The following is a 24,842-nucleotide window of genomic DNA, read 5'->3' on the forward strand; positions in this document are numbered from 1 at the left end:
GCTGCTTATAATTACTATTTTATATATTTATATAACATAATCCCTGTAGTTAGCATATTAATAGTCATTGATAACTAAACATTGGGTACTCTGCATTCTTTTTAGGAATCCTCAGACTCCAGATTGCAGTCCCCACCCAGAGACTCTCTCCTTTGCTTTGCACATTTCCTTTTACCAAATGTGTCCTGGATTTTTTTATACTTTTAAAAGAACAAATACCTGTATTCAAATTTTCCATTGTGATACCTCTTAAACAACATTTCTACAATTTCTTTTACCCATATACAAACTAATGGTTACAATTTCTTACTGCGTGCCTCAGTTATGCAGATTCTGCCTTCTCTACAGCTTTGCTATTGCCTACCCCTCCATTCTCAAAGCTATTAGTATAGTTGGGGCCATTCTCATCTCTTGTCTGGAATATTACTGCTCTTTCTTTTTTTTTTTAAGATTTTATTTATCTGACAAAGAGATCACAAGCAGGCAGAGAGGCAGGCAGGGAGAGAGGAAGGGAAGCAGGCTCCCTGCTGAGCAGAGAGCCCGATGTTGCGATGCAGGGCTGGATCCTAGGACCCTGGGATCATGACCTGAGCCGAAGGCAGAGGCTTTAACCCAATGAGCCACACAGGCGCCCGCATTACTGCTCTTTCTTAATTAGTCTTCCTGTTTCCACCCCAGCTTCCTTAAATTTCACCACCCACATTTCAGTCAGTGTGATCTTTCTAAATTGAAAATCTGGTCATGCCACTCTCCTGATTAATATTCCTTCGATGACTTCCCATAGTTTCCAGGATAAAGTTCAGACTCCCTGTTCCAGCACACAAGACCTAGCATCTTTTCTCTTGCCCTTCCCCCATGGAGCCTGGGCTCCAGTCATACTAGCTACTTTATGTAGTGTCCTAAAAGCTTCATGCTTTTCTGTGCCTCCATGTGGCACATATAGTCCCCTTTTCATAGAATGCCACAGCCTTTAATCCCCCTGCTAACTTCCACCAGGCAGTTCTTAAAACAGCTCAACTATCCTTTTATCTTAGAAGATTTCCTTTGCCCCACTCCCACTCCCACTGTGAGTTACCTCAAGTTGTAGCACCAGTGCAGAAGGTCTGGTCCATAGCAGATGCTCAAGAAATATCCATTTAGGGGCACCTGGGTGGCTCAAGTTAGTTCATTGTCTGCCTTTGGCCCTGGTCATGATCTCAGGGTCCTGGGATCAAATCCCATGTTGGGCTCCCTACTCAGCTGGGAGTCAACTTCTCCTTCTCCTCCCTGCTTGTACTCTCTCTTGCGATCTCTGTCTCTCTCCTTCTCTCTGAAATAAATAAATCTTTTAAAAAATAAAAAACTAAAATTAAAAAAGAAGTATCCATTTAATGAAAAATCCCCTTGGTACTTTTTCTTACATTCATGCATAATGTTCATATGCATTAAGATCATAATCCCTTGAGGATATGTTTCATCTATCACTGTGGTTTTGTTCATTCTTGTCAAGTAAAGAAAAATAAAAATAAGCTGGTTGTCAGTTGCACCTTGAAACCTATTAACCACAAACGAAACTACTCAGTGGGTCGGTCACTCCATAAGAAATACAGGAAGATTTCCTCTGAGCTCCTGGGAATTCTAAAGACAAAGACAGGCTATTTAAAAAACAAAAACAAAACCAAAAATCTTTCTTCCGAAATCTCTTCAAAATTTGGAATTTGTTTTCCCATGGAAGTTTGCCACTCCATAACTGCTCCAAACCTAGTCAAACCCATAACATAACTGAACTGAAACAGTGGGCCGAATCCTGAGTCTAGATATGGAAGGAGTGCAAAGGGAAATGGGAGAAATTCAGTTTAACACTTAAAGATGAATGCTTGTACTGGCATTTGTGTATTTGGGGTAGAATGGGGGAGACAGACAGATAATTGAATTGAGATGTGCCTGCCCTACCTCATCCTTTTGTATGGGACACATCTCCTTCCCTTTTATAGCCTGGTTCTGGGTGAAGCTTTAAAAAGACCAAGTCTGTCTGTAGTCTCTTTGATCCCCTTGCTACCCAGGGCTTCAAACACCTTTCCTTGCTCCCTCTACCCCCTGCCCAACCATGTGTTAGGAAGAACGGGGTCATGGCAAACACACTAGGCAAATGCCAGCAGACTCGTGCCACCTATGCCAATCATCAGTCATAATGAGCCTCCCTAGGCTGTAATTTACTCAGCTGCAGAATGAGGATGCAACTAGATTATCTCCAAGGACCTCTTTCGGCTCAAGAAATCATTCATAAGTTTATTTCCAGTTTTGAAACACTATGTATTAACTCCTATGAATCTTTACTTGATGGCATTTCAGTAAATGCAGACCACTGAGTGAGACAGACCTCTATAGGGCCACCAAAGCACAGATTGGCTTTTGCTCTAAGCTGCTTTCCTTTTTCATTGTTTCTTCCATTTCTAGGTATAGGGCATGAAAGAACCCAGACCTCCCACAGGTCATTTAAGAACTCCAAGTTTTTTTCACAACAGCCCCCAAAGGGAGAGAGGAGAGCCTGGAAACCCGACTTGTAAACTAGAGACTGCCTGTCAGCATATTATGGATATAACTAAAGAAAGGAGGTTGAAATATGAGAATTGCTTTGTACTGCAAAAACACTATGAGATCCTAGACTGAAGGACACCTCTGTATCCCCAGGACCTACCACCATGTCTAACACAGACTAAGGTGCTGAGTAAGTATTGATTCAGGGACTCAAAGCACTGTATCTAATTAGGTAAGACTACCCACCTTCTTGAAGCTTGAAAGCTAAGTTTTGTTTTTGAAAGCTAAGTTTTAATGATTATTTATATATTGAATCAACTGTCGTGACTTTCTATTAGCCTATTTTAAATTTTAAAAAATTCGGAGTGATTTCGTTATGAAAATATTGTGGCTGTATGTGTGCTATAGTCACACATATACACTATTGGAACATCACAAAAAAAGTCTGGAGTTTTTGTAATTTTATCTCTACAAATGCATTTTTAATGTTGTGAAATGTCATTTTTAAAAATAGGAAGATGGTTATTATGTGCACAATATGTTCATCAGATGCAGCCAGATGGTTCAACCACAGTGTATGGAGAGAGGGAGGTCATTCCCATGTTCCTGAAATGATGAAGAGCCAACGCGCTGAGCCCCAAGACAGTGGGAGGTAAGAAATTCTCTACCTTGACCATAAGGCTGCCCAGATTTCCAGGAGACAGCTCCTGGACAGGGGCTAAGGGATTCCACTATCCTTAAGAAGAAATATCCTGGAAACAAGATCTTCGAATGCTCAAACACCATGGCCCCCGGACTGAAGTTCATTACGCACCCCGGACCAGGTGCGTAAGGATATTCTCTACTGGTTTAATGTACTTTTGTTCCCGTCTGATCTTCCCGCACTGAGTCAGGTGACCCCCCCCCACCACCGCCCCTGTCCCCCTCTGCCCCTCACCCCCGCTAGATTCTCTATGTTCGGACCCCAACACTCTTATTACCAGGGCTTTAACACAATGTTACAAGGAGACGGGCTGAGCCATCAGTAGCATAACGTGACAGGCCCATCACACCAAGGAAAAAATGAAACGCAGAGGAGCAACCTCATGGACGACGGAAAGCCTTTTCCCCATAAGCTTACCTTCAGGTGAGAAACGGGTGAGTCGGCAACCCTGCTGGCCCACTGCCAAATACCCCGACGCTACGCCCCCGGGGAGGCGGGGCCGTCTTCAGGGGGCGGAGCCTCCTCCCCGTTACTCCGCTTCCCAGAAGCTATCGCGTGGCTTGGTCAAGATAAAAAAGGACGGGAGCGAGCGGAGGGCTCCAGTCAGTCGGGATTTGGTGTTGTGGCACTTTATCTCTTTGTCCCGCTCTTGTCATACTATTCCGCAGGCAGCTACGTTACCCGGATGGTGGCTCACTCAGGCTGTAGATTGTTTCCTCCGAAAGGCGAAGAGACAGGCTGTGAAGGGCCAAGAGGTCCCTGAGGCCTTGGGGGTGAGGTGGCAATGTGGTCACTACGGGTGTATACCAGCAAGAAGCGGGCCGGCCAGAGGCTCAACCTAACCCCGACGCTGGACCTAGGCCCCACCGCGAAAGTAGAGGCCCCCCCAGGTCCAGGCAGAAGGCACTCTGCGCACCGTAAGCCCCAGCTGACAAGGCCTGTGGAGCAGGGCCCAGGGTGGGCGAGCACAGGGGCGGGGGTGACTAGACCTCAGCCCAGCGACACCCGAGGGCAACAAGCCGGCTTCTAGGGCTTTGCCCTGAAATATGTCGTCCTCTCTTAGGCTTGAAAGGGAAAGCGCGTCATTTGCAGAAGATCTCAGAGAAAGCGGAGTGCACTGCGCAGGGAGTTAGCGGTTCTAGGCCACCGAGGTGCGTAAGCCACTAGTGCCAAATCTGTGCCCTCTGCCTCCTCAAAACTTTAGTCCTCCTTTTCCGCCTATAGGCCCTCATTCTAAGTGTTAAGGAAGAAATAACTGTAATACTATTTACTATTTGGCTGCTGTTGGAACATAGACCCAGAAATTTGACTTTAGGAAGATTTATTTATTTATAAGATTTATTTATTTGAGAGAGAGGGAGAGAGACTCCCAAGCCGACTCCCTGGGAAGTGCGGAGCCCCAGGAGTTTGATCTCAGGACCCAGGAGATCATGACCTCAGCCTAAATCTTCAGTGGAAGCTCAACTGAGCCACCCAGGTGCCCCTGGAAATATATATTTTTAAAAAAAATTTTTAAAGAGCAGTTTTGCCAACTTACCTAAAAGCAAATGAGATAAAACCGTCAGGAAAGCATTTGTAGCGCCAGCAAGTATTGGTACAATTAATCCACTGGAGTCTTTATTTTTTCCTAGTGACGTCTCCAAATAACCTTTAAGATTTTGAGCAGTGTGAACTGTGAACAGAGACGGGGAGAGCCAAGTCCAGACCATGCAAATTAATTGTGTTATTTGTTTATTAGCGGTCAGTTAAGAGTTACAGGACAGAAGAGCCTGCACGAAAATAGCACTAATGAAGAGCCCCCGGATGAGAAAGTTGCTCCATTGAGTGTATGTATATTTCTCTTATGGACCTTGGATATACTTAAAGCAGAGGCCAATGGTAACTGATGTGCCTTCAGATTAAAGTGTAATAAGGATTTTGTTCAATAGAGACTGCATAGCTTCCTAGCGTTTTTGTAAACATTGGTGTTTTCTCTTTAGACAGGGCCTTGCATTTCTAATTCTGGTGGAAGATTCATGGGTGTATCTTTTTTGTTTTTAATTTCCGTTGACACAGATTTGAGAAATGCCCATTACTCACTAATTTTCTATAAAACAGCTATCTGTAAGTTTTTCTTAGTAACTCCGTTATATTTAGTAGCAGTTAAACCATTTTAAAGCCATTTTCATTCTCATTTGACTATGCTTTGATGACTAGTAACAGTGTTCATTACCATTAGAATATATAACTTCTTGATTTACTGTATTTAATATGGATTCTGTACAATATTTTAAGGATATGTAGTAATTTGGAGAGATACAGAATTTAAAAATTGCTTGTGACTCATTTACCATTAACATTAAGTAGTCATGTTCCAGAGATTTAGTTTATATATCTCTCTAAAACGTGTGTTTTGGGGGTGGGCAGTTTCAACAAATGGCACTTTCTTTTTTTAACAAATGGCATTTTTTTAAAAGGCCTTTACCCTAGATTTTAAGTGTTAAATGTTCCTTGTAGATGTTTCAGATTATGCAAAAAAAAAAGTACTTAAAAAGTTCCAATTTTTATGTATTTCCTTACATTCCTTTTTTGTTTTTTTTTTAATCTCTTTTTTCAATTTAGAAATTGTTACCTTACTGTATATTCCTCTAATACTAAATGGCCATCAAAAATATGATTTTTAGTGTCTAAATAGTGTCTAAATAGATTGTCTTATAGATAAATATACTGTAATTTATATAACTATTTTCCAGTGGTTGGAGGATTGAGATTATTTCCCAGGCTTTACCAATTTAGGTATCAGTGGACATTGTACCACAGAAGTTTTTTGTGTACCTTAAAATTGTTATCCTAAGACAAATAACTTTGCAGTGGGTCAAGGGTTGATCATATTTAAAGTTTGATTCATGTTGGCCACTTGGCACCATTTTACCTGATACTTAAAAAGTACATATATTTTATCGAACATGACATCTGAAACTAATGATGTACTATATGTTGGTTAATTTAATTTAATTTTTTTTTTAAGATTTTTATTTATTTATTTGACAGGCAGAGAGGCAGGCAGAGAAAGAGGAAGGGAAGCAGGCTCCCTGCCGAGCAGAGATCCGATGTGGGGCTTGATCCCGGGACCCTGGGACCATGACCTGAGCCGAAGGCAGAGGCTTTAACTCACTGAGCCACTCAGGCGCCCCAATTTAATTTAAATTTTTAAAAAAGGAAAAAAATGCATGTATTTGATAGATGAAAGGTAGCATGTTATTTGATACTGCATTTCTCTGAATGTAGTATCTCTGAATGTAAAGTTTACACTTTTTTCCCCTCCTTTTATTGGCCATTTGTGTTTCTTTTTTGTGAAATACTTATTGATATATATATTGAAGATAGTTACACTTTATACACACATAACAAATAGTTTTATATTGTTTTTGTTTGCCTTTAATCATATTTCTGGTATTTTAACTTATCACTCTTTTCATTTATTTTGCTTTCATATTTAGAGAAAGAAAAGCCCTTCCAGCCTAGGGGATCTGAAAAATACTCACCTTTAATGTCTATTTGCTGGTTTATCCAGTAGTTAGTTAACTAGTATATTGCTGACTCTGTAGATATGTCCATGTTATTATATTTTAGTATTTATTTTTAGATTTAATATTAAGTATCAGATTACATCTGTGATCAGTAGGCTGAAAGAATCTATTATATATGAAATTGATACACAATGTTGATACTAGTTTTTCATTTTCAAAATAACCAAACTAGTGTGATATAATAGTATAATATGAAAATATTCAGTCTCATAATTTGTGCTATATCTTTAATTCTTGTTTCCCTTAGGAGTCAGTGACTGATGACCTCCAGGTTGACTGTAGTTCATCCAATAGTGAGCTAGTATCAGGTAAGATTGTCAGATGTGAACTCTCTCAGCTTTGTTTCTTACAAATAGAAGCATCCATTTGTATTTTTGCCTCATCTTCCCATCTCAGTGGAAGAAGTGTCTTTCTCCTATTCCAAGGTGAATCCTACCTGGACAATGGACCTCATCCTCATCCTTCAAACACATTCCAGTCAATTAAAATTGAGATAAATACTACAAAAGAGATTGACATGAGTGTACTAATTGAGTTTGATTAGAAAGTTTAGGGAAGGATTCCATGAGAGAATAGCAATTGAATTGACTTGGGAAGAAAAGGAGAAATTAACTGTGCAAGGAGATGAGTTAAGAGCCATCCAGGCAGAGGGAACAGCATGTGCAAAGACCCTAATATGGCACTAAGCCTTGTGAGTTCTATGAACTGAAAGAAAGCCAGTGTGGCTATAGTACAGAGAGAAGGGGGGAATGCAGTAATAAGCCAAGGTTCAGTGGACAGAGGCCTTGCATAACATTGTAGGCCATGTCAAAGATTTTGGTGTTTGTATTTGTAGCAGCAAAAAGCCACTGAAGTCTTACTTAGGAAAATATATGATCACCTTGGCTGTGGTATGGAAATAAGCAGAATGGATGCAAATAGACCAGGTGGGGGGTTATACAGTAGTTTATGGGGAAATGATGGCACTTTGTAATAAAAGATGACATTGGAAATGGAACAAAGTGGGCATAACTCATGACTATTTTAGGAAATGAAACTGACAGAGTTTGGCAAATGAAGAATGAAGTAGATGGAGGTATCAAAGATGACATCTGTTTCTGGCTTGCATAACTGGATATAAGGTGGTGCCATTTACTGAAAAAAAATCTTGTTTGAGGGAAGGATCATAAATTATGTTTTTAATATAAGTTATGGGTACTTTTAAGATGACTAAGTAGAATGCCATATGGGCAGTTGGATATGGAGGGAAGCTGATAGAAAATTTGTGAGCCATCTACATATTGGTGTAATCAAAGTTATTTTAAAAAATAATAAAGGATGCCATCAGCACACCAGAAATACTGAGGAATTCTTTTTTTTTTTTTTAAGATTTTTTATTTATTTGACAGAGAGAGAGATCACAAGTAGGTGGAGAGGCGGGCAGAGAGAGAGAGAGGGGGAAGCAGGCTCCGCACTGAGCAGAGAGCCCCATGGCTCGATCCCAGGACCCTGGGATCATGACCTGAGTTGAAGGCAGAGGCTTTAACCCACTGAGCCACACAGGTGCTCCAATACTGAGGAATTCTTAAAAGCAGATGAGATCAGATTGCTGAATATTTGAAGAACAGAGAAAAACCACTGCTGTGGTAAGAACAGCTCTAGAGACATTTGAAACAGTTGGTCAATAAATGTGGGAAAAAAAAAAAAAGTAATAGAAAGGACCCTGAAGGAATTGTCAAGGTGATGGATTCACACTACATTATGTAATTATGTGGCCTGGTTCCTCCTCCTCATCCCTTTTCTTACATTGGAAACATCGGCAGTTACTATGCTGGCTGCCAGGATAAACCATGGAAACTCTCCTAAGCAAAGAGAACTAAGGGTACCCCAGGGTACAGATATAGTATGACTCTCTGAAGTGGAATTTCTTTTTTTTTTTTTTCTTAAGACATTTTATGTATTTATTTTAGAGAGCCCAGTGAACATGGGCATGTGAGAGAGAAGGAGTAGGAAGAGGGGCAGAAACAGATTCCCTGCTGAGCAGGGAGCCCAGTATAGGGCTCTGTCCCAGGACTCTGGGATTATGAACTGAGCTGATGGCAGACACTTACCTGACTGAGCCACCCAGGCACCTCTGAAGTGGAATTTCTTTTCTTTTCTTTTTTTTTTTTAAGAGAAAGATCACAAGTAGGCAGAGAGGCAGGCAGAGGGGAGAGGAGGAAGCAGGCTCCCCGCTGAGCAGAGAGCCCGATGTGGGGCTCTATCCCAGGACCCTGGGATCATGACCTGAGCCGAAGGCAGAGGCTGTAATCCACTGAGCCACCCAGGTGCCCCTGAAGTGGAATTTCTGATAATGGAGCCTTGTAGTGTGTACACTAGCTGGACAATTAGGACAATTAATAGTGCTCCATGTAACCTACAGTACCCAGAAAATACAGGAGCACATCACCATGCAGAACACAGGTTCTCAGAATGACTCATCACTCATAAGTCTCCAGAAGTAGGCTGCTGTTTGAGAGTGTATATGCACTGCTATACAAGCAAAGATTTTCAAGTAGAGATATAAACAGACAACCAGGAGCAGCCAAACCTTTGAATAAAATCAGTGGCATGGAAGAGAGGCAACAAATTGAGCAACAGAGTAACTTTAACAGCTGAGAAATAGCAAAAAACTTTAAATATCTCTTTGAAGACAAGAGGCCGGGGCACCTGGGTAGCTCAGTGCATTAGGCATCTGCCTTCAGCTCAGGTCATGATCCCAGCGTCCTGGGATGGAGCTCCACATCAGGCTCCTTGCTCTGTGGGGAGTCTGCTTCTCCCTCTGCCTGTCCCCCTGCTCGTGTTCCCTCTCCCTCAAATAAATAAATAAAATATTGAAAAAAATAAAGACAAGAGACCACTGAATCCATAATATAACAATCTGTTTTAACAAAAATTATAGTCCCTAGAAACTAAAAATATCATCAACTTTTAAAACTCAGAAAATGATCCAAATATTGAAGTGAATTCAGCTCAAAATCAAATTAGCTGGCTAGAAAGTAGAATAGAGAAATATTTCCTAGAATGTAGTACAAAAGAACATGGAAGGTGCTCAACAAATGCATTTCCTTCCTTCTCCTCTCTTTTTATGTTTAACTTGTACTTGTTCTTCAAGAAAAAAAAAATCAGGTGCTATCTCTACTGGGAACTCTCTTGACCCATCTTCTCTCTTCCTGCATGAGTTGTTCTTTCCTGGGAATTCTGTGGTACTCTTTGTATACTTGTGTTAGGACTCAAAACAGTAGTATTATTGCTTTTGTTACTTTTGGCACTAAAGCCATTGAGAATAAGACCTACCTTTTATGTTCCTATCTCATGTTTGGGACGTTATATAATTGCAAAAGCTTATTGAATGAGTTTTATATTCTGTTTAGAGAAAATAAACTATTTAATCATAATTATTATTTTCTTAAATTGTAGTTTAAATACATAATATATGTCATTGGTTACTAGATTTATCAAGTTGATATGTAAAAGATAGAAGGAAATAGAGACTAGACTGTCTCTAATTTGCAAACTTGTTGTATTCTAAGACATCATTGTTAACTGATATTTGAAACCTAGAATACTTTTTCCCATAATAAAATGTAAATGGTTAGGTTTTGAACAGCCTACAGAATTCTATTTAATATTTAAGTAACCATTTTAATTCTGTCTTGGAATGTAATTAATTTTGCAACATGATGAAAATTAATTCAAGACTTTATATTTAGTATAGAAGACTGAACATAGACATTTACTTCTCCCTTTCCTGAGAGAGAAGGAAAAAATAATTGAGAGCTAGATGCCTAAAGTAAGGACAAATGAAGAAACAAACTGATCCAAGCTATAGTTTCAGGAATTAGAGGCATCACATATTCCTGAAGAAACGTGTACAGATAGTGTTGAAAATAGGAGGATTTTTAGAAATCTTTAAAAAGTAATGGTTAAATGCTTTGCTCCCTTCCCTAACGGTGTGGTCAGACAATTACTCTTTTTCCTACCTTGGCAGTCCAGATACATTGAAGCACAGGATCTGAACTCAGGAATGCCATATTGAAAAGTTGTAGGGTTACAGGGAGGGAATTAACTAAAGTTTGTATCCTTAGTGGTGTAACTTTTGGGCCCATTATCCCACCTTACCTCACTCAGGAAAATACTCCTCAAAAAAGACTGAAGGATTCTGCTTTTAGAATCTTCTCTGACCAGAAGGAGACCTGTATTCTGGCAGTAAGGACCTGGTCTCTATCTTAAATATCCTTCTGTGAAACCCACTACTTCCTAAATCCCACTCATGGACCTAGAACTTCTAATTAATGTTTTAGAGCATCATTCTTGAACATTCAAGAATTAAAAGGCATTTAATTAAAGTATTTCAAATAAATGGTACCAGACAAAAAGAAGCTTGAAGGATACAGTGCAAAGTAAAGAAAAATTTTAAAAAGCCATGTTTTCATTATCCTCAGGATAATGAAAATATGTATCCAAGATAAAAGTATGGACTACTGGGGCCCCTGAGTGGCTCAGTGGGTTAAAGCCTCTGCCTTCAACTCAGGTCATGACCCCAAGGTCCTGGGATCGAGCCCCACATCAGACTTTCTGCTCAGCAGGGAGCCTGCTTCTTCCTCTCTCTCTGCCTGCCTCTCTGCCTACTTGTGAACTCTGTCTGTCAAGTAAATAAATAAATAAAATCTTTAAAAAAAAAAGTATGGACTACTATGAAAAGGAGCAGTTGGGAAACAAAAAGTATTCTTAGTATATGTGCTGCCAAAAGCGAACACCAAAAAGTATTCTTAAAAAATAAAAATATAAAATTAAAAATAAATACATTATTTTCATACAAATACAAAATGCAATTATAATACAATTTTTTGTACAAAATTTATACAAATATTTACACAAATTTTATATGGTTTTTTATACAAATACAATATAATACAAATACAAAATTAAAAAGAAAATATTCTGGGCGCCTAGGTGGCTCAGTCATTAAGTGTCTGCCTTTGGTTCAGGTCATGATCCCAAGGTCCTGGGATTGAGCCCCACATCAGGCTCCTTGCTCTGCAGGAGGCCTGCTTCTCCCTCTCCCACTCACCCTGTTTGTGTTCCCTCTCTTGCTGTGTCTCTCTCTGTTAAATAAATAAATTAAATCTTTTTTTAAAAAAGAAGGAAGAAAAAGAAACCATTCTGTGAAAGATTGGATGATGAATTTAAGGAAATATTCCAAAAGTGAAACTAACATCGGAAGATAAAAATAAAAATAATGGCAGTGGTGACACAATTCTGTGAGTATACTAAAAATCACTTAATTGTGTACTTTAAAAGGCAGAGATTTATGGAATATAAATTTTATTGCAATAAAACTGCTATTTTAAAAAGAAAAATAATGAGAAGATGAGTTCAGACATTCTAACATCTGAAAAATAGTAGTTCCAGACATTATAGAGTAAACAGAAAGGAAATTATTGAACACATAAAGCTAGACATTTTTCTAGAATTAAGAAGCTCATGAGTGTGTGTAACAAAAGAGCCCACCAACTGCCCATCGCAATGAATGAAAAAAGACTTATACCAAGCACAACACAATGTAACTTAAAGATCCTCAGGATAAAGAGAGAAATCCTTCAGTCTTCCAGGAAAAAAATTGTTGATTGCAAATAAGCAATGGAGAATATGAATGGCATTTAGTTTCTCAAGAGCAACTCCAGAAGCTAGAACATGGTGGGGCAATGCGTTTAAAATTCTGAAGCATACAGTTTTAGAAGAGATAGAATAGATGCCCAGGCAAAATTAGGTTCAGATTTCAAGATATATGCCACCCATATAACCAAGAGGGTTAAGGAAAGGTTTGTCACTCACATAATGAGACTTTCTAGAGAGAAGTGCATCTTCCAAATAAAACTGAAAATAGCTTGAGAGAACAGGGAGAAGAAACAGTAGAAGGGGTGTTAAGTGAGGCCAGGATGGAGTTTCCCAGGCATGGTTTTAACTTGAAACCATTGCCGAAAGATGGAACATCAGGACTTTCTTATCAGCTTGCCCAGATGTGGGGCAGAGATAACATTGAGGTTTAAATTTGTCAAGCATCAGAAAATGAAATCAGTCATTTTAATACACTAGTCTGGAATTCTGTACCCAGCCAAAAAATTACTCAAGCATGAAGGTAGTATAAGCAAATTTCTAGACAGGTCTTCCATCTTTTCTTATGAGATAAAGGAGATACTCCAACAAAACTAGAGAATAAATCAATAAAGAAGAAATCAAAGTATCCAGCAATCAGAGGCAATCTGATTGAATTTCTTAAGATTCAGAAAGAATTTCTTAGGATAATGGTAAAAGGGGAATTCCAAGAAGACACCCGTGCATCATGTCTAGAGGACAAGAGGTCTGAATTTGAACAAGTGAAACGAGAGCTTCAATAGCAGTACTTCTTTAAAAAAGGGGAGGAGGGGGAGAAAAAGAAGGAAAGAGGAGAAAGGGGAATGAGGGTGGAAAAAAAGAAAAGAAAAAAGAGAAAGGAACTGATAGATAACTTGGAATTTTTAAAGTATTGAGAAAAGATGTATAATTTTGTAAATATTTGGGACAGAATAGTGATAGGTACTTAGAAAACTAATTTTAAAATTGAGTAATCAGTAATTCAAAAAAAAACAACTTGTAGCAAAAGGGTCTGTCTCTAGTTCATAGTATATAGGTTGGGTATAAATATATTTGAGCAGGCATAATAATAGAATTGTTGAACACATTTTAATTTAGAAATACAAAGGGAGTGTTAGAAGAAACAGCTAGTACTTAAAAATAGTTGACTCTGGAGATTAGGGAATTATGGGGTGGTAGAGACAACACATTGCTGTTTTGGTTACAAGCCTTATAGAACAAGTTGACTTAATAAAAGTATATATATAGTATAAGTTGACATAAATATAACTTTAAGTGCATTTACATTTCTAACCTGTGACTCCAGAAACATCCTTCCACTCCTATAATCATGAATATTTATGTATTCTTTTCTATACCCAACTACCCAGATGGTGATCATGGGGTTTTCCTAATTTCTAAGCCTGGCTTGAGTTCTGGGGTTTGGTGAAAGGGATGGTTCTACTCTGTGTGTGGTGTTCATGGAATTTTGAAAACTGGAAAGCAAGAGAGATGTAACAACATGTGAGAGGGGAAGGATGAAAACAGAGTGAGAAGACTAAGAAGCGAGGACAGGGACAAGATACTCTGGGGCACTAAGATGATCTAAGGAGTAACCTACCTATGACATCTGATGTGGTGAAGAGATTAGATTGGGTCAATCAATTTAAGTGTTGAGTGGTGGTTAGAAGAGGGGGCCAGATTGGAAATAATTGTCAACTTTAAGGATGGTGTTGGAGTGGAAGAGAAAGATGTGGTAAAGTCAATGTAGGAAGGACAAAGTTAGTTGTCTCAGGTAGGTAGTGGATGAGGAGAGATGGGCTATAAGTCAGTGCCCCGCAGGAAAAATAAATTTATCAGAGCCATGCTTCCCTTTTATCCCTAACCCTCCCAAAACCCTGCCAGTTTTTATTTAGTGTTAACATCTATCTTTTCAGTTGAAAGTGTTTAATAAATGCTGACTAGAGAAGACTACATTTTCCCTTTTTTAATTAAACCTGTTTCTTAAGTTTTGGTATTAATTTCTTTCCCTTTCATTTATGTTAAATTTCTTCACTGTAGTTCATTCTCATAGGGACAACTTTAAAGACTTCTTAGCCTGGGAGATTCTCCGTTCAAATATTTTGCCCCTTATTGAAAGGTTTGTTTTCTTATTATTGAGTCTTCAGAGTTATTTATATTCTGGATTCCAATCTATTTGCAGATGTTTTCTGTCAATCTGTGACTTGTCTTTTTCTTTTAACAGTCTCTTTCAAAGAGAAGTTTTAAACTTATGAAGTTTAATGATCATTGCTATAGTTATTGTTAATCTTAGTGTTATAAGAAATCTTTGCCTACCTCAGTGTCATGAAGATTTTCTCCTCTGCTTTTTTTTTTCTAGAACCTTTGTATTTTTAGGATTTACATTTATGTCAATGACCCATTTTTTATCTGATGGAAGGTATAAATGCAAGTTTTTTGTTTTGTTTTGCTTTTGCATGTAGGTACGCAGTTCCTTCAAGATAATTTGTTTAAAACAGTGTCCTTTCTCTACTGAATTGTCTTTGCATCTTGGTAAAAAATCAGTTGCTCGTATAAGTATAAGTCATTTCTGGGCTTTCTGTTGAATTCCTTTGATCTATTTGTCTGTTTAAGCTCATTGTTTTTTAAATGGAATAACTAAAGTTATTTTCCTTCTCAACTAGTTAGTTTACAGTTATGGGTTACTTATATGTAAAACGTGCATTTTGGAATAAAAAATCACAACTTAACCAAAGGAGGGGAAGAAATAAATTATGAAACTTGGTAAAGCAATGGAGAAAGATTATAATGGTTTCTCTACATCAAAGCCAAAATTATTTTCTAAGATTGAAGTTAAAGTGGTGTGCAACAGTATGCCTTTTCAGTCGTTTGTATAAATAATTTTATATTCTCTCTATATAATTGCATATATGTTTCTACAAATATGAATTCCTAGGATTTTGAGTCTATTTACTATTGAAACATTTTACCCTTTTCCTTTGTTTATTTTATAGGACTAAGTTTGCAGCATGGTATTTCTAGTTCTCTTCTGAGCTATTCATTCACAGACTCTTACACAGAACACAAGAGTTTTGGAGAGAGTTTAAGCAGTTTCTCATCACCTGAACTCTTCAGAGGATCAGAGTCTTTAGGTAAGAAAATACTCTCAACCTTAAGCTGACCCATATAGAAATTGTTCCTTTGTTCACAAATAATATTCCTCTTGAGAAGGTATGCTTGTCTTCCTCAACAAAACCTCCTTCCCAGTCCACTACTGCATTCCATGCTCGATCACATAGGACTATTCATTAAAAGCTACCAGACAAGAAAAGAATGAAGATACTAGGGGAATGCCGCCAAAACAGGCCAGTTTGATCTGTAGTATCCCTGAGAAGCTCACAATTTGGTTGCACCAGTACTTGTAAAAAGTACTTGTAGGGGCGCCTGGGTGGCTCAGTGGTTTAAGCCGCTGCCTTGGGCTCAGGTCATGATCTCAGGGTCCTGGGATCGAGTCCCGCGTCGGGCTCTCTGCTCGGCAGGGAGCCTGCTTCCCTCTCACTCTCTCTGCCTGCCTTTCTGCCTACTTTGATCTCTCTCTGTCAAATAAATAAATAAAATCTTTAAAAAAAAAAAAAAAAGTACTTGTAAAAAGGTATGTCTGAAATGTGAAAGATGTGGTGACTACTTTCTTACTCAAATGGAACTTAGAGATTTATTCGTTGGGGTGTTTGAAACCGTTGGGGTGTTTTGGCCTATAGGATACTAAGTACTGTTAAAAAGAAGGATCTGTGATATTTTGAAATGTTGGTCCCAAATACTCATTCCCCTGTGGTAATATTATATATCCATATTGTTGCCATATCCTTGTAGTGGGTAGAGTGTATTCTCTCCCTCTTTGGCTCTGGAAAAGCAATGGAAATATGACTTGCTTTGGGCAGTAGGATATCAGTGAATGAAACATAAGCAGATCTTTGAAATATGCCTAAATGGGTGGACTTGTCCTCTTATACTTTTAACATTGTGAGAAGAATATATCTTAATTAACCTCAGCTTCTCCTGTGCGGACCCGAGAATGAGAGGTATGGAACAGAACAGTCCCAGGCAATCTGGATTGCAGAGAGCTGCCCCAGCATATCAGCAGAACTGTAATCTGAAGCAGACCTGCTTGAACCAATCTGTAGACATGGGAATAAGAAATAAATGCTTTCATTTTATGTCAATGAGATTTGAGGGTTATTTATTACATAGAAAAAGCCAACTGTTTCAGATACTGTACAGAATGAAGTAGAGAGGAAATGAAATGAAGTGTACATTATGAATTGTTGTACCTTCTCACCTAATGCCTGTACCGTCACCAACCCAACATTCCCTTTTTCTGTTCAGCTTCCAGAATACTAGCATCCAGACTTGAACATTTCAGGCAGGAGAATGGAAGATTCTTTCCTAACAAATCTGAACAACCCTAAAGAAAATATCTAATGATCCTGACCTCAGTAGCCCTTCAGTGAAGCTGACAAGAACACCCTAAAATGAAGTTAACTTGTGACAAACCCCAACTAGGCCACAGAAATCCCAGTTAGCCTTTTAGAGCCCTCTCTTAATATGAGTAGAGAGCCAAGGATCACCAGACCTCTGAGGAAAGCTTCTAACATAAAACATAGAGATCAGAACAAAGGAAAATATGGAAATGTCATGATCCCAGGGTCATCAAGCCCTTTGTCAGGCTCCCTGCTCAGTGGGAAGCCTGCCTCTCCTGCTCTCTCTGCCACTCCCCCTGCTTATGCTTTCTCACTTTCTCTCTCTCTCTCAAATAAATACATAAAATCTTTTTTTTTTTTTTTAAGATTTTATTTATCCATTTGACAGAGAGATGACAAGTAGGCAGAGAGGTAGGCAGAGTGAGAAGGGTGAAGTAGGCTCGCTGCCAAGCAGAGAGCCCGATGTGGGGCTCGATCCCGGAACCCCGGGATCATGACCTGAGCCAAAGGCAGAGGCTTTAACCCACTGAGCCACCCAGGTGCCCCAATAAATAAAATCTTTAAAAAATAAAAAAAAAAATACGGAGTTTTTGTGTATGATTGAAGTTGCTAGAAGCCTAAAATAGATTGTTAAAATTTTATATAAGCACATATATGTATGTGCACATACATGTATTCTATGGTAAACACATAAAAAATACCTATAGAAGATACTCAAAAGATTGGGGTGCCTCGGTGGCACAGTTGGTTAAGCATCTGATTTTCAGGTTCAGCTCAGGTCATGATCTCAAGGTCCTGAGATTGAGCCCCACATTGGGCTCTGCAATGCGCATGGAGTCTGTTTTCTCTGCCCCTCCACATCTCACGCTCACTTTTATTTCTCTTCAATAAATAAATATTTTTTAAAAAGAAGGTACACAAAAGATAAATAGAATGGAATAAAAGCATATCAGTATGAAAAAAATCAATGAAACAGAAAGGAAGATGGCAAGAGAGGTAAAGGGGCAAAAGAACTAAAACACAGAAGATAATTAACAAAATAGTAACAGTCTTTCCCAATCAGTAACTACCTTAAATGTAAATGGTTTAAATTCCCCAACCAAAAGACAAAGAGTGGGTGAATGGATTAAAAAAACCAAGGTCCATCTATATGCTGTCTACAAAAGACTCTTTTTACATTTCAGGACACACATAGTCTTAAAGTGGAACAATGGGAAAAGATATTCTGTGCAAATGATAACCAAAAGAGAGCAGGAGTGGCTTTACTTATATCAGCTAAAACAGACTTTACATCAAAAACTATCACTAGAGACAAAGACGTGATATAATGATAAAAGGGTCAATTAATCTGGAACGTATAATGATAATAAATAAATAGGCACTCAGCATCAGAGTACCTAACATAATCAACACTGATAGACCTAAAGGCAGAAATAGACATTTATATGGTAATGGAGACTTCATTACTTCCACTTTAAATAATGAATAAAACATCTACACATAAATTCAACACTTTTTTAAAAATTTCTTTTCAGCGTAACAGTATTCATTATTTTTGCACCACACCCAGTGCTCCATGCAATACGTGTCCTCCCTAATACCTACCACCTGGTTCCCCCAACCTCCCACCCCTCACCCCTTCAAAACCCTCAGGTTGTTTTTCAGAGTCCATAGTCTCTCATGGTTCATCTCCCCTTCCAATTTCCCTCAACTCCCTTCTCCTCTCCATCTCCCCATGTCCTCCATGTTCTTTGTTATGCTCCACAAATAAGTGAAACCATATGATAATTGACTCTCTCTGCTTGACTTATTTCACTCCGTCCATGTTGCTACAAAAGTTGGGTATTCATTCTTTCTGATGGAGGCATAATACTCCATCGTGTATATGTACCACATCTTCCTTATCCATTCGTCCATTGAAGAGCATCTTGGTTCTTTCCACAGTTTGGCGACCGTGGCCATTGCTGCTATAAACATTGGGGTACAGATGGCCCTTCTTTCACTACATCTGTATCTTTGGGGTAAATACCCAGTAGTGCAATTGCAGGGTCATAGGGAAGCTCTATTTTTAATTTCTTTTTTTTTTTTTTAAAGATTTTATTTGTCAGACAGAGAGAGTACACACAAGCAGGCAGAGAGAGAGGAAGAAGCAGGCTCCCCACCGAGCAAGAAGCCCGATGCAGGACTCGATCCCAGGACCCCAGGATCATGACCCGAGCTGAAGGCAGCAGCTTAACCAACTGAGCCACCCAGGCGTCCCTCTATTTTTAATTTCTTGAGGAATCTCCACACTGTTCTCCAAAGTGGCTGCACCAACTTGCATTCCCACCAACAGTGTAAGAGGGTTCCCCTTTCTCCACATCCTCTCCAACACATGTTGTTTCTTGTCTTGCTAATTTTGGCCATTCTAACTGGTGTAAGGTGATACCTCAATGTGGTTTTAATTTGAATCTTCCTGATGGCTAGTGATGATGAACATTTTTTCATGTGTCTGATAGCCATTTGTATGTCTTCACTGGAGAAGTGTCTGTTCATATCTTCTGCGCATTTTTTGACATGATTATCTGTTTTGTGTGTGTTGAGTTTGAGAAGTTCTTTATAGATCCTGGATATCAACCTTTTGTCTGTACTGTCATTTGCAAATATCTTCTCCCATTCCGTGGGTTGCCTCTTTGTTTTGTTGACTGTTTCCTTTGCTGTGCAGAAGCTTTTGATCTTGATGAAGTCCCAAAAGTTCATTTTCGCTTTTGTTTCCTTTGCCTTTGGAGACATATCTCGAAAGAAGTTGCTGTGGCTGATATTGAAGAGGTTACTGCCTATGTTCTCCTCTAGGATTCTGATGGATTCCTGTCTCACGTTGAGGTCTTTTATCCATTTCGAGTTTATCTTTGTGTACGGTGTAAGAGAATGGTCGAGTTTCATTCTTCTACATATAGCTGTCCAGTTTTCCCAGCACCATTTATTGAAGAGACTGTCTTTTTTACATGTATATTTTTTCCTGTTTTGTTGAAGATTATTTGACCATAGAGTTGAGGGTTCATATCTGGGCTCTCCACTCTATTCCACTGGTCTATGTGTCTGTTTTTATGCCAGTACCATGCTGTCTTGGTGATCACAGCTTTGTAGTAAAGCTTGAAATCAACTAACGTGATGCCACCAGTTTTATTTTTGTTTTTCAACATTCCCTTAGCAATTCGGGGTCTCTTCTGATTCCTTACAAGTTTTAGGATTATTTGCTCCAGCTCTTTGAAAAATACCAGTGGAATTTTGATTGGAATGGCATTAAAAGTATAGATTGCTCTAGGCAGTATAGACATTTTAACAATGTTTATTCTTCTGATCCAAGAGCATGGAATGGTCTTCCATCTTTTTGTGTCTTCTTCAATTTCTTTCATGAATGTTCTGTAGTTCCTCGAGTACAGGTCCTTTACCTCTTTGGTTAGGTTTATTCCCAGATATCTTATGGTTCTTGGTGCTATAGTAAATGGAATCGATTCTCTAATTTCCCTTTCTGTATTTTCATTGTTAGTGTATAAGAAAGCCACTGATTTCTGTACATTGATTTTGTATCCTGCCACGTTACTGAATTGCTGTATGAGTTCTTGTAGTTTGGGGGTGGAGTCTTTGGGGTTTTCCATATAAAGAATCATGTCATCTGTGAAGAGAGAGAGTTTGACTTCTTCATTACCAATTTGGATACTTTTTATTTTTCTTTGTTGTCTGATTGCTGTTGCTAGGACTTCTAATACTATGTTGAACAAGAGTGGTGAGAGTGGGCATCCTTGTCGTGTTCCTGATCTCAACGGGAAGGCTGTGAGCTTTTTCCCATTGAGGATAATATTTGCTGTGGGTCTTTCATAGATAGATTTTATGAAGTTCAGGAATGTTCCCTCTATCCCTGTACTTTGAAGCATTTTAATCAGGAACGGATGCTGGATTTTGTCAAATTCTTTTTTTGCATCAATTGAGAGGACCTTGTGGTTCTTCTCTCTTCTCTTATTGATTTGTTCTATCACATTGATTGATTTGCGAATGTTGAACCATCCTTGTAACCCAGGGATAAATCCCACCTGGTCATGGTGGATAATCTTTTTAATGTGCTGTTGGATCCTGTTTGCTAGGATCTTGTTGAGAATCTTAGCATCCATATTCATCAGTGATATTGGTCTGAAATTCTTCTTTTTGGTAGGGTCTTTGCCTGGTTTGGGGATCAGGGTAATGCTGGCTTCATAAAAAGAGTCTGGAAGTTTTCCTTTGCTTCAATTTTTTGAAACAGCTTCAGGAGAATAGGTGTTATTTCTTCTTTGAAAGTTTGGTAGAATTCCCCAGGGAATCTGTCAGGTCCTGGGCCCTTGTTTTTTGGGAGGTTTTTGATCACTGCTTCGATCTCTCAACACTTTTAAAAAAAAAAAGATTTTATTTATTTATTTGACAGATAGAGATCACAAGCAGGCAGAGAGGCAGGCAGAGAGAGAAGAGGAAGCAGACTCCCTGCCAAGCAGAGAGCCCAATGTGGGGCTCCATCCCAGGACCCTGGGATCATGACCTGAGCTGAAGGCAGAGGCTTTAACCCACTGAGCCACCCAGGCACCCCTAAATTCAACACTTTTTTATTTCGAAATGTATTACAAAACTACAGCAATTATAAAACATGGTCCTGGCATATAGATAGACATATAGGTGAATGGAATGGAGAGCCCAGAAATGAATCCATGCTTATACGGTCTTCTTGATTTTAAATGAAGAGTGACAAGAATAAACAATGGGAAAAGAATAGTCTCTTCAATAAATTATGTTGGGAACACTGGACTTCCACATATGAAAGGATGAAATCAGGCCATTACCTTACATCATGTAGAAAAAGCAACCCAAAATGCACTAAAGATTTAAACATAAGACCAGAAAATATAAAACTCCTAGAAGAAAACACAGGGGTAAATCTAGATGATATTGATCTTGACAGTAATTTCTTAGATATGACACCAAAAGCACGGTCAACAAAACCTCAGATAGTCAAGTGGGACTACATAAAACTGAGAAGCTGCACAGGAAAACAACAGAACAAAAAGGCAATATACAAAAAGGGAGAAATGTTTGCAAACTACATATCTGATGAGATTGATATCAATCTGTTAAGAACCTCCTGCAACTCAGTAGGAAAAAAACAACAAATAACCCAATTACATAATGGATTAAGGACTTGAATAGACATTTCCCCAAAGGGGACATACAAATGGCCAACAGGTGAAGGCTGGGTGGCTCAGTCAGTTAAGTGTCTGCCTTTGGCTAGCTCATGGTCCCAGGGTTCTAGAATCAAGTCCCGCACGGTGCTCCTTGCTCAATCAGGAGTTTGCTTCTCCCTCTGGTTCCCTGTAATTATGTTCTCTTTCTCTGACAAATAAATAAATAAAATCTTTTAAAAAATGACTAAAACCAAGCAAACAGATGGTCGACAGGTATATGAAAAGATTCTCAGCATCACTGATTTTCAGGGGTATGCTAATTAAAGCCACAATGAGATCTCACCTTACACCTGTTAGAATGATAGTGATGATGATAATAATAATAATAATACTAAAGCAAGTGTTGATAAGAATATGGAGAAATGAGTACCCCTGTATGATGTTGTTGGGATTGTAAATGGTGTAGCTGCCATGAAAAACAGTGTGGAGGTTCCTCAAAAAATTAAAAATAGAACACATAATAGAATAGAATATGATCCACCAACCACTTCTGGTTCTTTACTCAAAGTACATACATATGATGAAATAATATTCAGCCTTAATAAAGAGAAAGACTTCCAAATGCAACAACATGGATAAATTTTGAGAATGTCACACTTAGTGAAATAAGTCAGTCACAGAAAGATGAATACTGTATCATTCTACTTGCATGAGATATCTAAAATAGTCAAATTCATAGTAGAGAGTAGAATGTTGGTTTCCAGGGCCTAGGATGAGATAGATATGGGAAGTTGCTATTCAACAGGTATTAGTGTCAGTTTTGTACGATGAATAGGTTCTAGAGAGCTCCTAAACAATAACACTGTGCTATATAGTTAAAAATACTCTATTGTAAACTTAAAAATTTGAGAGGGCAGATTCATGTTGAATGTTCCTACCAGAATAGAACAAAAAATTAAAAAGTAAGAAAAGGAACCTTGCAGAAATAGAAACACAAGGAGAAAAAAAAGTTAAATAGTCTAATTGACATAAACTGTATATTGTGTCCATTAAATAAAAGCAGGGTGCTATAAAAAGCAATATTCCAATAACAAATGCAGTAACAGTGAAAAAATTGGTAGAAGGATTAGAAGTTAGTGTTGAGGAGAGAAGAGTCACGAGGAAAATAAAAAAAACCGATTGCAGTTTAGAGGGAAAAAAATCAGAGGAAGAGTATATAAAATCTAATATCAAATAAAAGGAGTTATAGACAAAGATAATGGAAGAAACAGAGGGATGAAAATTATAAATGTTAAAATTCAAGAGCATTTCCTAGCGCTAAAGAGTATGATTTCTGGGCACCTGGGTGGCTCAGTGGGTTAAAGCCTCTGCCTTCAGCTCAGGTCATGTCTCAGGGTCCTGGGATCCAGCCCCGCATTGGGCTCTCTGCTCGGCAGGGAGGCTGCTTCCGCCTCTCTCTGCCTGCCTCTCTGTGTACTTGTGATCTTTCTCTGTCAAATAAATAAATAAAATCTTTAAAAAAAAAAGTATGATTTCTGTGTTAAAAGGGCCACAGTGTACCTAGCACAATAGATAAAAAAACACCAAGAAAGAGCATTATGCAACTTTAGAACACTAGAGAATGGGAAAAAGAGAATGGGTTTATAGAATTTGAAAGAGTTTGTGATTAAATCGATGAAAAATACAGATAAAATTAAAACAAAAAGATTTATTGACTCCGGGGAGTGGGGGAGAGAAATGGTTGTTATGGTATACCACGAGAGTAAACAACATTTTTATAGCCATTTATCATCATAACGTCTATACCGAATATTGATCTAACTACATATGCAATATAATGAAATGTGGGAATTGTGGGAAAGAAAGGTGGGGACAGGGACATAAGAGAGAATAACCTCATCCTTCCATAGCGGGAATTCAATGGAAAGCTTAAAATCGACATCAAGTGATACTAGTATGTTATTTAGTTATATGATATTTAATGGGACCTAGGTATAATTTACACATAAAATATTAAGAGGAACCTCCTGTGTATGCCATCTATCCCTTAGGTCAATAATCTTTATGGGGCAAAAATCTATGAAAGAAAATAGGTTATAGCACTGACATAGGCCAAAGATTATTTATTATCCTAATGCTATTGAGGCTTGTCTTTTTTATCTGTCTTACTCAAAATATTTAATTACTGCAGCTTGGTATGGGGAACCTAAGCTGGTATGGGAACTTAAGTTGGGGCTCAGAGAGATAACCTGCTATTTGTACGCTGTTCAAAGTTGTGTGCCATTTCCTCCTGCTGTTTTAGATTGGGAATGTCCCAAGTTGGAAGAACATACACGATGCAAAAATTCCACTCTTCTGGATACCAGTACAGCAGTAGCAATAGAGAAGGTACCACAGTTTTCAAACCTCTCTGCAATTTTAGGTGAGTTTTCACATTCTTTTTTCTCATGTCACAGGGGAAAGCCCCTCATCTATGTTGGAAAAAAAGTAATTTTTAAAAACTATTTATAAGCTAAATTCATCAATTAGGATTACCTTTGGCTACAAATAATATCTGACTAGCAGTAGCGTAAGCACATATGGATCTCCTTTTTTATAACTTTTATTTTGAACTAACTTTAGACTGCATAAAAGGTGCAAAAAATAATAGAGTTCCTGTATATCTTTCATCCAGCTTTCCCTAATGCTGTCTTATATAACATTAGTACAATGATCAGAATCAGAAAATTAACAATGGCATAAAACTACTAATGAAACT

The 24,842-nt window shown here is 38.4% G+C and overlaps 1 protein-coding gene across 2 annotated transcripts in view; it reads left to right on the plus strand.

The window, feature by feature from the left end:
- The first annotated feature begins 3,574 nt into the window (after positions 1-3,574).
- Positions 3,575-24,842, plus strand: part of MEIKIN (meiotic kinetochore factor) — a 91,706-nt gene continuing 70,438 nt past the window's right edge. Inside the window, exons 1-7 of one of the 2 annotated variants that reach the window (XM_046000446.1) lie at positions 3,575-3,654; positions 3,889-4,137; positions 4,284-4,371; positions 4,959-5,046; positions 7,037-7,097; positions 15,438-15,575; positions 24,387-24,506. In XM_046000446.1, coding sequence (XP_045856402.1) covers positions 4,005-4,137; positions 4,284-4,371; positions 4,959-5,046; positions 7,037-7,097; positions 15,438-15,575; positions 24,387-24,506 — 628 coding nt within the window. In that variant the 5' untranslated portion in view covers positions 3,575-3,654; positions 3,889-4,004. Of the gene's footprint in view, positions 3,655-3,824; positions 4,138-4,283; positions 4,372-4,958; positions 5,047-7,036; positions 7,098-15,437; positions 15,576-24,386; positions 24,507-24,842 lie in introns of those variants that run through there. The other variant, XM_046000447.1, reaches the window with a different exon arrangement.

Source organism: Meles meles, chromosome 3 (assembly GCF_922984935.1).
Source record: "Meles meles chromosome 3, mMelMel3.1 paternal haplotype, whole genome shotgun sequence".
Taxonomy (NCBI): domain Eukaryota; kingdom Metazoa; phylum Chordata; class Mammalia; order Carnivora; family Mustelidae; genus Meles; species Meles meles.